The sequence below is a fragment of the Anthonomus grandis genome, chromosome 5 (genome assembly GCF_022605725.1).
Source record: "Anthonomus grandis grandis chromosome 5, icAntGran1.3, whole genome shotgun sequence".
Classification (NCBI taxonomy): Eukaryota; Metazoa; Arthropoda; class Insecta; order Coleoptera; family Curculionidae; genus Anthonomus; species Anthonomus grandis.
The window spans coordinates 13,896,463-13,909,801 of NC_065550.1; the positions used below are offsets into that span (position 1 = coordinate 13,896,463).

The following is a 13,339-nucleotide window of genomic DNA, read 5'->3' on the forward strand; positions in this document are numbered from 1 at the left end:
ACATTAAAGAGACAAAAAAAGCGCCTACCTTAACTGCCAATTTAAAAATAATTCAAATTTTGTCATACTCTAATTATTTCATCTTCTTGTGACTTTGCCTATAATGTAGCAGAAGGCCCAGATTCTTGCTATTTGAGAAATACTAGATACTGTCTAGAATGTCTCTTTGTAGAGAAATAGTTTAACAATCATTTAACTAAGGAGTTTAAATTTCCCCAAGTGGATGAAACAAAAGTATTATCTTACATCTAAAGTCATTAATGCTACTAAAATGGCATTGGTCTGAGGATAATACATTTTAATACTCCTTGTATTAGGATATTATTATATAGGATATAACTTTCATAAGTTATTTTTGCTAAAATAAATCCTTATTGGAAAATGTCTTACATAAGTCATAACCTCAGCTAGAGTTTGATAAATTTATTTCATGTAGCACAAGAAGTACAAAGGTAAATAATCTAAACAATCCAAATAGTATCCTTGTTGTTCATAGTTGGTTCGATGTTGCCCATGGTAAAAAAGTTGTTGTAGGGGCCTCATTCCTTGAGGTAATTTAAGTAAGACATTACTCATCAGATAATTGCATTCAATTTGCCTGTGTAACAATTTATAAAGAAAATGTATTTTGTTGCTGTATACTGTATGCTGTATAAGTATCCGCCTTTCTATGGAAGTTTTGGTTATGTAAATTTTGAATAGATTTTTGTGTCCTGTAGCAACAAAGGATCTAAATTTATTATTGCAGGTTTATATAGCACACCTTTTGTATTACAGTTAGAGGCTCCTCTGTGAGGTTCTGAGGATGCACAGTTAAGGACTGAGAAGTGTTTTATTTCTAACAAACTACTCTTAAACCAGAACAAAACAAAAAGGATAAGAATGCCTCAGTACTGAGCAACTATTTGGTCTCCTTGCAGATCATGTCTTGGAAATAGCACTTAAATCTGCTTATTTTCCCACCTTTTACACTCAATTATCCTATGCTATTCTGGTGTGGGGTCATGCGCCAAATGCCACACATTCATTTGGATTACAGAGGAAAGCTGTTCGGGTGGTGAGTGGCTTGGGATTTGGTGATGGCTGTAGAGAGAGTTTTAAACACTTAGAAAAGTGGTATATGTCAGTATTTTTTTAATTTTTGAGTTATACCATTAATTATGTTTCTACTGGTCTAATATATTCAGTCAAAAACTGGTATAAGTCAAAATTTTAACTTAGCTAAGATAAGAGCTTCCTAATGTTATTCCTCTCAACATAGTGGATTCAATCGCTGGAATAGTGGTATAAGTCAAGGCACCACACTGTTCCGATGTTGTGCCAGGTCCTATTAAACTCGCTTTTTCTTGTTTAGTCAGGTTTTTTTTAGTGTTATGGTACGTAGTGTGTAGATCAGTTACTGTAGCTAAGAAAAAAGATATGATAGAACTTCTTCAGTGGATTCCCCCAATTCAGCATTAGTTCTTCCTGGACTTACTGACAAAAGAAGATGCTGTTGACAGTGGTCCATTATCCGATTCTGATGAAGATTAATTTGTTTAATAACTTGTTCTTACTCTCCTTACTGTAAGTTTAGTATGTAAGATAAGTAGTAGTAATGTTTTGCTCTTCAAGCTCTATATTTTTTGAACACTTTTATCAGTAATAGATATCATAGTATACATACTACAGCTATTATTTTTCTTTGGTTTATCAGTTTTGTGAAATTTGGTTAACTTTTATGAGGAAAAGTGATATAACTCTCCAAGTTATACCACTTTTCCTCTATGTTTTTGAAAAAAACTTACTGGAAGAATGACATTGGGTGGCAAAAATGTAATTAATGGGCGCAATCAGTAAAAATGTTTACTATATGAAATTTTAGTACAGGGTATTATAAATATGTACAAAAAAGTAAAGAATATGTTACTGTGATTTTTTAATTCATCCAGTTGCAAAATATCAATTTTATAAATTTCTACTTTAAGGGAGCTAGACCACTTTTCCGCTGAACTGCTCATATGTTAAGAATGTTTTTTTTTTTTTATTTTGAATATTGCTAAACTTTCATATGCATATAATTTTCTAGTGGTATTGTTTAAGTAATTTTTAGTTGTCAATCCAATATTAGCAACAATCCAATATACCAGTGTGACCCATATTTAAAATGTGTTGAGCCAAACTTGACTGATATGACTTGTCAAAGATAAAAAGTACATAGGACAAACTTTTCAATTTTAATGAAAAATTAAGTTAGATAGGATCTTGAAAAGAAGAAACAATCTCAGAGGCCAATAGATAAAACCTCAGGTCAGTGACATTTTGAGTCAAAATATGAGTCTGGTTAAGGTCTGTTTTTATGGTGCTATTCATGCGCTCCACCATTTCATCTTACTGGTGCAAAGTAGTAATTCTGGTCTTCTTAATGCCAAGGATTTTATAGATGTTTTTGAATAAGTGAGATTTGAATCTTCTTCCTTGGTTAAGCTCTTAAGGCACAACAACCAACAACAACAATCTATTCCTTTACTCAGTAAGAATTAAAATATTGCCAGTAGCGTACACCCTGCAGAAATGTAAAACAAGTTATGTACAGGCTGACCCAATAAGACTGTTCCTCGGCCATATCTCGGGAACTGTTCGTAAAAAAAATTAAAAAAAAAAAAATTATTAGGTAAATCGGTCATGAAAAATCGTTGGAAAATATTTTCAAGTTCTAAAAATTACCACCAGAGGGCGTAATTGCCATCTTAAATTTTAAAATTGCATTTTTCTTTAAATTTCGCATAACCAAATTTTTTTTTTTTTACATTTTTAAAGAGAACCAGGTTATCTATGATTTTCGTAAAATAAAAAAATCAGCCATTTCAAAAACAAAGATGGTGGAGCGCGTTCAGTTGTTTTTGCAATAACTTGCTTTAACTTCTTAACGGTTTGACCGATTTTAACAAATTTGGTATCGTTGAAAAGAGCATTTCTTGGGCAATAAGAATCAACCAAAATATAGTTAATTTAGTTGAATCCTTTTCCGCCTGGGGGCTAGCTTTGACACCATCACCCAAAATCCTAAAAAAATCAAAAAAATCAAATGGAATGATATGACTTTTTCTTTATGAAAAAGTAGCCAAATAACATCCAAAGAGGCCAGTGAAAACCGTTTGTCAAAATGTCTTTCCTAACCGCAAATATTGGGAAAATAAGGAAAAAAAAACGCATCCCGAACGTAATAAGTCACTTTAATATTATAGGTAGGCCTTGGAAAATGAAACAAATGAAACATGAAAGGAACAAGAAAGTGATCTAATGGCGACCCGGGTGTTCAAAATGGCCTCCGTCATTTTGGACGCACATCTGAAGACGCTGATGAGTTGAAGAAACAGCAGTTTCAATTTCAGCTATTGGGATATTTAAGATGGCATTCCTAATTCTTGTAATCATATCCTCGCGGGAAGTTGGCCTTGTTGCATAGACAAGACATATATCCTTAATCCTTCCCCAGAGATAAAAATCAAGGCAGGTTAAATCGGGAGACCTAGAAATATTCATTAAGTTTTAATACGTGTGCAATTATAAACAGAATCATTCCAAATAGGCAACGTCTAAAGATTCTTGTGTTAAATACTTGCCTTGGCGCCCAAGGGAATAGGCTTCCTCTTCCGATCCAACGGTCAGGGAAGGTGGCATCTAAATACTGGCGAACAGCAAGAACATAATGGGCGGGGCAACCATCATGCTGGAAAAACATATTTTGGCGGACGTTCAGCGCAATATCTTCCATTAAAATTGGAAGAACATTTTCTAAGAAATGTAGGTATGTTAGACCATTTAATGCGCCGTCCAAAATATATGGACCAACAACCCACCCTCCAATTATCCCACACCAAACATTTACACTATATTTCCCTTGATGCTGAACTTGTCCAAGCCAGCGCGGATTATTTCGGGCCCAAAAGTGCATATTATGTAAGTTTAAGTGCCCATTGCTATTGAAGGTGGCTTCGTCAGTCCACAACACAGTTGAAAGAAATTGAGGATTTTCTGCTATCATGCTTAATAGCCAGTGGCAAAAATCTAGCCTTTGGTCGAAATCCGGAGGAGAAAGGGCTTGGTGTAAGTTGATATGGTAGGGATGTAGCCTAAAATAGCAAGAAATGTAAAAAAAACCCTAAGATATGATATTTAGCAGGTTACATACCTATGGGTTCGAAGAATGCGGTGAACCGTACTTTGAGGAATACCCAAGTCTCGAGAAATCTCTCTAGTACTAATTTGGGGATTGATTTCTACAGATGCCAGGACATTAACTACATTTTGTTCGTTATTTTGCCTATTTCTAATCATGGCAGGTCTATGGATGCTACCTGTTGTTAACAGGCGCTGGGCCAAACGCACAAACACGCGGCGATGGTATCGTGGTCGATTCGGATAGCGCAAATAGAAGGCGCGGGCAGCGATGGTCGCATTTTGCAAACACTCAAAATATATCGCCAGCATATTAAATGCTTCTTGGTTAGAAATCGGCATTGCAGAAAAGATTCAAAATTCAAATAACTACACTTTCTGAATGTAACACAGCAGAATAATGACAATAACAATGACAACAACACAGCAAATGACAGCTGTTATTATTTTATAATGCATCATGTTTCATTTGTTTCATTTTCCAAGGCCTACCTATAATATTAAAGTGACTTATTACGTTCGGGATCCGTTTTTTTTCCTTATTTTCCCAATATTTGCGGTTAGGAAAGACATTTTGACAAACGGTTTTCACTGGCCTCTTTGGATGTTATTTGGCTACTTTTTCATAAAGAAAAAGTCATATCATTCCATTTGATTTTTTTGATTTTTTTAGGATTTTGGGTGATGGTGTCAAAGCTAGCCCCCAGGCGGAAAAGGATTCAACTAAATCAACTATATTTTGGTTGATTCTTATTGCCCAAGGAATGCTCTTTTCAACGATACCAAATTTGTTAAAATCGGTCAAACCGTTAAGAAGTTAAAGCAAGTTATTGCAAAAACAACTGAACGCGCTCCACCATCTTTGTTTTTGAAATGGCTGATTTTTTTATTTTACGAAAATCATAGATAACCTGGTTCTCTTTAAAAATGTAAAAAAAAAAATTTGATTGTTATGCGAAATTTAAAGAAAAATGCAATTTTAAAATTTAAGATGGCAATTACGCCCTCTGGTGGTAATTTTTAGAACTTGAAAATATTTTCCAACGATTTTTCATGACCGATTTACCTAATAATTTTTTTTTTTTTAATTTTTTTTACGAACAGTTCCCGAGATATGGCCGAGGAACAGTCTTATTGGGTCACCCTGTACAAAGTTTTAGGAATTTTCTCAAGGCTTTAAAAGGGAGAATCTTTCACATCCAGTAATTCTTATAGGCTTTTATTATATTTATTTTTATAGGTATAACAAGAATATGTGCCTTTTAAAAGAATTTAGACCTTACTCGATATTCTATACCTTTTCAATTTTATTGTTTTGTATTTTACAGGACTACTTTGAGAGATAAGAGAATAAGGAAGTTGTATGCACATTCTGAGCCTACATTTGATCATCCATTAAAAAGTATGCTGGTAAGTAAGCATATCACTTTAAACTTATAACTTTTATTTTTTTAACTATGACCAGAATTCTTGCTACTCTAATACAGTATGAATAAAAAAAACATATAAGACAAATGGTAAGAGTGTCAAAACAGCAATGGTTGGTGGAACTAAATTACTTTCAGTTGTGTACATATGGCTTACAATTGGTATTTCTCATTTGTGGAGACACCTAAAAACATTGGTCTGTCATACATCAATTGTGACATTAGAAGAACTAAGAAGGAGAATTATTGACGTACGAAACACGCATGGAATTTTTGAAAGAGTTGGTAATTCGATGAGCCGAGAAATGGTCATTTCCAACATTTTTTATAAATGATGTAATAGTCTTATATTAAAATTGTTATTACTTTTTGTTCATTTTATTACACAATTTTTGTTGTATTTTATTGTGTATATATTTGTATTTTAACACTATTTTGTTTGATAATGTAAAGAGGCCTTTTATGTTTTGAATTGAATCAATGAATATCTAAGTATGTTTTTATACTTAGATATTCAGATAAATTATGACATACCATTAAATAACAGTCTATATAAGTATTTTAAATATATTCGCATAAAAATCTTGGCTTATATTTTTTCCTTCTGATATATGCGCTCCTAAATCTCTGTACATATAAAGGTGGTAGGAAGAATTCCAAGAAGAGTTCTTGGCTCAGGTCCTAGTACTGGAAGAGCAACACCTGTTTCTACACCAGCAACTATATCAGAACCTCTTGCACAAGCTTTAAAAAAATTGGATCCTTTATCACAAATGGCTATTCCTGAAGAAATGGATCCATTATCTAAAATGGCTGCAGAGATGGTGAGTAAAATACTTAAATACTTACACTTGTTTTATGCCAGAAGAACATTTTTGTATGCAGTATTCCCAATATGTATTAAAATGTACTTTTATTAATATCACTCTTGAGATAGAGTCCATAAAATGAGAGAATATGCCGGTGACGTAAAATGCGCACAAACTTAAATTTAAACCAAAAAATCAATAAAGGGGAGGCCCCATATTTCCCTGATTAGGTTTACTTGACCGTGAATACATGCATCTCTCTCTTTCACATCTGCTAGAATTCTACGCTTCTACGCTTAACGATAGCCAGCTTAGATGCGCGAAGTCTGACGTCACCGGCATATTCTCTCATTTTATGGACTCTATTTGTTTAATTATTTTTTATCTAGGATACAGTAGACAGTGCCATAAAATATAAAGAACAAAGCACCAAATCAAACCCAAAATCAGAAAGGCAAGATAGCTGGTCACATAGAAAGGCGGCTATTTTACAAAAATACACTACCTCAGAAAAGCTAAGTATGGTGACTAGTTTTTTGCAAGAAGGCGAAAAAGGTATATTTTATTGCGAAAATTATAATATTTTACCTAAATGTAGTTATTCAATAGTTGCCGTAAAGGCTCAAAGCACAGCAGTGGATAAAGTACAACACAGGTTGGAACAGCTTGACAGTTTTGAGGAGGGGCCACAGAGAAAGCTGGATCTTTCACAGACAGAATATATTTTTAAAATAGATCAACTACATAAGTAAATTTATAATAAAATATCTGAAAACAATTAGTTTTTATTGTTTTGTAGAGAACTGATTCTGGCCTGGAACATAGAGCAGAGAGTTAAAGCCTTAAAAATAGCGATACAATGTGCCAAAATGTTAGCTGACACTGACGTTTTACCTTTTTATCCTAGCAAGTTTGTTTTGATCACAGACATTTTAGATTGTTTTGGAAAATTGGTGTATGACAGGTTACATTCCAAGGCTATGTATTATAAGTAAAGCTTTATGACTACGATTTGTTGTTTTAAATTAACAAAACGTTATTTTAGACCTGGTTCTCAAAACCCTATACCTTTACCAGAAAACTTTACACCCAACATGGTATCTGATCAAGCCAAAGAAACATGCCTAAATTGGTTCTTTAAAATAGCTTCAATCAGAGAACTTGTGCCTCGTCTTTATATTGAAATGGCTTTGTTGAACTCCTACAGTTTTATATCTGCTAAGTAAGCTTATGAGAAATAGAAATGAATTTTGTATTTTGTTCAATTATTTTATTTAAATAGACTTACTCTTTACTGCCATCTAAAAAGTGAGAAAATTTTTGGAAGTAATTCGCAAGAATTACATGAATTTTTGTATTTATCAATTGCAGAGGAATAATATTCCTCTAGCACAGAGCTATAATTAAATCAATTAAAAATGTTGAAAATTTTAAAAATTTATTTTTACAAAAGTTCGTTACAAGCACAAAGCAATGGACCAAACAGTTAAATTTTAAAGAAATTACTGTTTTTTTTTGTTAGGACCGAAAGCGCTTACCTGTTTGAATACAATAATTGTTCGACATACAGAAGCCAACTATTCTTGCCTTTCTTATAAGAAAGAGATTTATAAATAACTATTTTAGTGAATGTCCAGAGGCGTTGACAAGACTGACTGAAATGATAAAGGGCATAGGTAATCCATTAGTTGCAGTTTATGCTAGATGTTATTTATGTAGGGTGGGACTAAAAATAAATGCTCATATGCAAGGAGATGTGGGGTATTTTAGAAGAAATTTTGAATGTTTTTTGGAAACGTATCAACATGTAAGCCAAGTTAACTATAATCTAATTTAAATTGTAATATGTTTTACATTAAAATAATAACATATTATGTTGTTTAGATATTTAGTAGAAGTGTTAAGGGCGACTTACATGAGCAAAAAATGTCAATATCTTCTTATATGACCTTGTACACGCCAGCTCTAGATTTTATCATGGACACTGTTCTTGAAAATTCACCAGACACTGTTCTAACCGAATTACTAAGAAAGTGCCAACAATATAGCAACAGGTAATAAACAAAAATCACTGTGACTCGTAACATATAATGTTTTTTTTTTAAGCTCCCTCATATTAAACACTATAATGTCAGGCTTCAAACCTACTTTTATAGCACAACGGACCTTGCAATTCCTTTATATGATCGCCCAATGTACTGACGATGGTAACCATGATAAAAATGTCTTTAAAAAGATGTTGTACAACTTAAAAGTTATTTCAGGAATTCCGTTACATTCTCTCTTAAGAACTTTGGGACTGTGCATATCAATTTGCTCGCCGCCCGCTGAAGATAGAAAACAAATATTAAATGGAATGTGGACAAATGTGGCTCCAATGAAAGATCCTGCGGAATATATCGGCTGTATTGAGGCATGGATTCCTTATATTGTTCAACACTTCTCGGTAAGCATTAGCTTGTATTATGTTTTATATTACATTACTTTAAGGAATAGTTGTTAATCATGTAATAGTTGATAAGTAATCATTTTAAGTCGCTCGCAATTAAGGAATATTTAGCTTACAATAATAAGCTTTATTTCCAATCCGTTACATACCCAAACCTAGAACAATCAAGCTTACATCGTTGGCTTACTGCCAAAACAAGATAAGTAGATTTTTACCATCTTTGCATTTAGTGCATTTTCATAAGAAGGCATTTATTTCCAACAGGTTTATTACCCAATTACAGGAAAGAATTAAAAGAAAATTACCAAAATATGTATAAAAATTAAAAATCAAAATGCTTAACATTATATGTACTTAAACAGACTATCTATTGTAACATATGTCCCCTAATTATCGGATACAGCGGCAACATGGTTGCGCCGTATGTTGCGAGTGTTCGGGGAAGGAGAACCAGATACGATCGAGAGACGACGAGCTGGGAGGGGAACAGGCAGAAAGCTGTTGACTGCGAGAGGTTTCGCGTCAGGGGCCCAACTGTTTTTGGGCTGTTCACCTGCTTGGGAACTGGTTTGAGACTCTGGGAAATATAGAAGGCGTCGCCGTCATTAAAATATAAACTCGTCGTTGGTTCGAGATTGGCGTTATTGGCTTAGCACATCTATTTCTTTGGGAGTTAAACCTGGGAGCCTGGAGGAAAGTGAGAGTGAGATAAAACAATGACTTGGGACCTGTAAGGTTAGTGTTAGAATTACAGTTGAGACGCTCATAGTTTTAAGGATTACCTTTAATTAGTTTTCGTTAATAAAACTTTACATGAACTGATGACTGTTTATTTATAAAATTATATACCCACGGCTCCGAAGTGTAAGGAGTCCATTGCATTTGGCGCTCAACTAGAGGCAGTTTTTTCCAAAATAAACAGTTTGAGGTTATTGTTGTCATACAATTTATTTTATGTACAGTTATTTTCGCTGCTAAAAGTGTCTACCTGTAATACCTATAAAAAAAAATAGTTTAATTTTGCATGCCTAGAATAGGAAAGTGTATTGTAGAGATGTCGCGTTCAGATTTGTCTGGGGTAGCTGAGGATGAGGGCGATACCGAGGGCAATAACCCTAGAGTATTGTCTGATGTTGTAGAGAATTTAAGCAGGGGTATTACGGATGCTTTGAGGGCTTGTTTCCAAGATTTTCAACGAGATTTAAGTAGTAGTATTTGTAAAAACTTGGATCAGAATTTTGCTAATATGAGTCTAAGTTTAAAAACAGATTTGGGCGAACCTAAGCAAAATACAGAGGAGTTGAATCAGTTAAATGTCTCTCAGGGCTCAACATGTCAGGAATCTTCCTTTAACAGAGGGTATATTTCGGTTTGGAAAGATTTAGGGGGGCAAAATTTGTTCTTTTCACCAGGTGGTTCATTGCACCCGGTTGTTTTTATAAAAAAATTAAATAATTTGTTTCAAGAAGCCGGTGTTCCTCACGAAAAAAAGTTGTGGTTTGCTGTTAATGCTGTGAGGGGTTCTGCCTTGGATTGGGTGGAAATAAAAAAGTTTAATGATTTTAATGAATTTGAGAGTGCCTTTTTACAACGTTATTGGGGGTTGGAAAAAGAGAGGGAAACGTTGGCCAGGATTAAATACGGTGCTTATGAACAGGGTTCGAAGGCAGATTATTTTTTAAAAATTATTAAAGAAGCGGGATATTTAACCCAATCTTTTACAGAGACAGAAATTATTGATATGATTGTGGGACATTTTTCACCTGAAATAAGGCGTGGCATTTTAAATTCGGGTTTAAAGACGATAGATGAGGTAGAGATTTATTTAAGGCGGGTTGATTCTACTTACGAACCCAATAACGGGGTTTCCCAAGGGGAAAGAGTCGGGTTTAATAGAAATTCGGGAAATTCAGCATACCGATCGAATAATTTTCAGGATAGGACCGAGTCTCGTAGGAATAATCGATCAGACAATCGGCCCCCTGAAAATCGAAATGAACATTCCGGTACAATAAATACAATTTTTAACAGGGACATGTCCGAAGATTTGTTGAGTGAGGAAGAGAGCAATACTCCGAAAATGGTGACGTCACCCACAGTAGGTCTGGAAGTTGAGGGACATGTGGTAACTGGTTTGGTGGATTCGGGTTCCCAGGTCACGGGAATTTCAGATAGTTTGTTACAAGTTTTACTTCAAGAAAACTCACTTCTCCCAAAAATCCCTGCACGTTGCGCTACTTTAGTTGGCGCTTGGGGAAATAAAAATGTAAAAGTAAGGGAGCAAGTTTTTCTTAAATTTAAAATAAGGGAATTAGAATTTGAGTATGCTTGTCTAGTTATTCCAAATTTAACTAGAAAATTAATACTGGGGTCGGATTGGATGCAAGATTTTGCAATTAAAATAGATTTTGGCGGATCTATGATACAGGGATCTTTTAATGGGAATGTCGTCGAAATTCCATTTCTTTCAGAGCAGGGCCAGAGTCTTGATTTAACTGTTAGCGAAATATCGGAAGAGGTATGTTTAAGCAAGTTAAAGAATTGCAACAAATATTCCGAAGAGGATATGTATAGTACCGCCTTTAAGTCAGAAGTGTTTCTCGAACCGGAAAAAAAAAGAATTATGTTCATTGCTTTTAAAATACAAAAAAATATTTTCTGATCAACCAGGAAGGTTGACGACTTATGAACATGAAATTATTCTTAATGACTACCCACCTTTTTATATAAAGCCATACCCCATTCCCCACGCCTTTCGTGGAGAGGTAAAACGGCAAATAAAGGAAATGGTGGATTGGGATGTAATAGAAGAGAGGCGTACTGAATATGTGAGCCCTTTAACAGTTGTAAGAAAGAAAGATAATTCTATTAGGGTATGCATGGATGCGACTTTTTTAAATCGGAGGATGGCAAGGGATCATGTCATGCCTCCTAACCCTTCGGAGTTAATTTATAATTTTCCAGCCAACCAGTGTCTTAGTACCATTGATTTAACTGCGTCTTATTGGCAAGTTCCCATAAGAAAGGACCATCAAAAGTATGCAGGATTTTCATTTGAGGGTCAGACCTATATTTTTAAGGTTTTGCCTTTTGGTTTTTCCACCTCAGTTGGAAGTTTTATAAGGGCGTTAAAGCAGGTTTTAACATCGGAGGTTGACGGTTTTATTATTCCATACGTTGATGATTTGTTAGTTTATTCCCAGAATGCAGCTGAACATTTAAAACATTTAGAGATAATTTTTCAAAAGTTTCAAAGCGCTGGGGTTACAGTTAAGCTTCGAAAGTGTAGTTTTGGTAGAAAATCGGTAATATTTTTAGGACATATTATTTCGTCTTCGGGAGTAGAAATGGACCCGGAAAGAATTTCTGCAATTCAGGAGTTTCCTACACCTGTGAATGTTAAGCAGCTAAAATCTTTTTTAGGGGTTGTAAATTTTGATAGGAGATTCTGCGATAAGTTTGCACATTTATGCACACCACTTTTAAATCTTCTTAAAAAGGGATATTCGTGGAAATGGTGTTTGAAGTGCCAAGATGCTTTTGAAAACGTAAAGCGAGCATTTCTAGATGTTGTGATGTTGAAACACCCAGATATGGCAAAGATGTTCTTTATTCAAACAGATGCTTCGAATTTTGCGATTGGGGGATGTCTGTTTCAACTATGTGATGATGGCGAAAAGGGGATTGTGGCTTTCAGTAGTAGAAGTTTAAGAGGTCCAGAGATTAGGTATTCAGTGTCGGAAAAGGAAATGTTGGGTGTAGTATATTGTCTAAAAAAATGGCGGGTGTTTGTTCTCGGGCGGCCGTTGACCGTAATCAGTGATCATAAGGCCTTGTCATTTTTAAGGTCATGTAAACTGGTAAATTCCCGTTTAACTCGCTGGATGCTCTATGTCCAAGAGTATGATATCCAGGTTGAATATTGTAAGGGCTCAGAAAATAGGTTGGCCGACTTGTTGTCAAGAAATCCGATAGATAGAGCACAGCTAAAAGATTTACGCGAAAATCCGGTGTTTGAATCTAAGGAGTATGAAGTGGCTAGGGTGCTAAAGAGTGAATTACTAAAATCTGCACAGGTAGATATGAAAAAGCTGTTGGATGCTCAAAGAAATGATGAGTACTGTAGGTTTATCTGTTCTGAGTTACGAAAGACTGATCCATTGCCAAGATATAGAGAGTGGTATGTAGTTCATAATAACTTCCTATTTAGAAAAGGTACTGAAATTAACCCGGGTTTTAAAATCTATATACCGAAAACTAACATTATTAATTTAGTAAAATGGCATCATGATGAAAATGGTCATTTTGGGGCGGAAAAGTGTTTCCTTGATTTAAGTCAATATTGCTATTTTCCCAGAATGCGAGCTACAATTAGAAAGATATTGGTAGGATGTTTGAAATGTCAAAAGACAAAAATTTTCTCACATTTGAGGGGAGAAATGCATAGTGTGGTGCCCGAAGGTATAAATGAGGTTGTATGTGTCGATTTGATG

At 34.6% G+C, this 13,339-nt stretch overlaps 2 protein-coding genes across 10 annotated transcripts in view; one reads left to right on the forward strand and one right to left on the reverse strand.

Annotated features, from left to right (window-relative positions):
• Positions 1-13,339, forward strand: part of LOC126736581 (VPS35 endosomal protein-sorting factor-like) — a 32,401-nt gene that overhangs the window by 394 nt on the left and 18,668 nt on the right. For 6 of the 9 annotated variants that reach the window (XR_007660700.1, XM_050440992.1, XM_050440991.1 and 3 more), the window contains exons 2-11: positions 778-1,057; positions 5,490-5,571; positions 6,230-6,412; positions 6,787-7,145; positions 7,197-7,388; positions 7,443-7,619; positions 8,024-8,204; positions 8,282-8,451; positions 8,504-8,604; positions 8,662-8,843. Coding sequence is in view for 8 of the 9 variants with exons in the window: in XM_050440992.1 (XP_050296949.1) it covers positions 984-1,057; positions 5,490-5,571; positions 6,230-6,412; positions 6,787-7,145; positions 7,197-7,388; positions 7,443-7,619; positions 8,024-8,204; positions 8,282-8,451; positions 8,504-8,604; positions 8,662-8,843 (1,701 nt within the window). In the remaining variant the exon portion in view is untranslated. Of the gene's footprint in view, positions 1-777; positions 1,058-2,150; positions 2,290-5,489; positions 5,572-6,229; positions 6,413-6,786; positions 7,146-7,196; positions 7,389-7,442; positions 7,620-8,023; positions 8,205-8,281; positions 8,452-8,503; positions 8,605-8,661; positions 8,844-13,339 lie in introns of those variants that run through there. The other 3 variants (XM_050440990.1, XM_050440993.1, XM_050440989.1) reach the window with 3 other exon arrangements.
• On the reverse strand, positions 3,479-4,673 carry LOC126736600 (uncharacterized). The gene is made up of 2 exons (XM_050441033.1): positions 4,175-4,673; positions 3,479-4,115 (listed from the first exon to the last, which is right to left on the reverse strand). The coding sequence occupies exons 1-2, from the start codon at positions 4,501-4,503 to the stop codon at positions 3,512-3,514; spliced, it is 933 nt and encodes a 310-aa protein (XP_050296990.1). The 5' UTR covers positions 4,504-4,673; the 3' UTR covers positions 3,479-3,511.

Bases quoted from the DNA above. Each gene is read 5' to 3' on its own strand.
- LOC126736600 (XM_050441033.1), bottom strand. From the start codon at position 4,503: ATGCCGATTTCTAACCAAGAAGCATTTAATATGCTGGCGATATATTTT. The intron at 4,116-4,174 runs GTATGTAACCTG...TTGCTATTTTAG, and splicing joins CGCATTCTTCGAACCCATAG to GCTACATCCCTACCATATCA.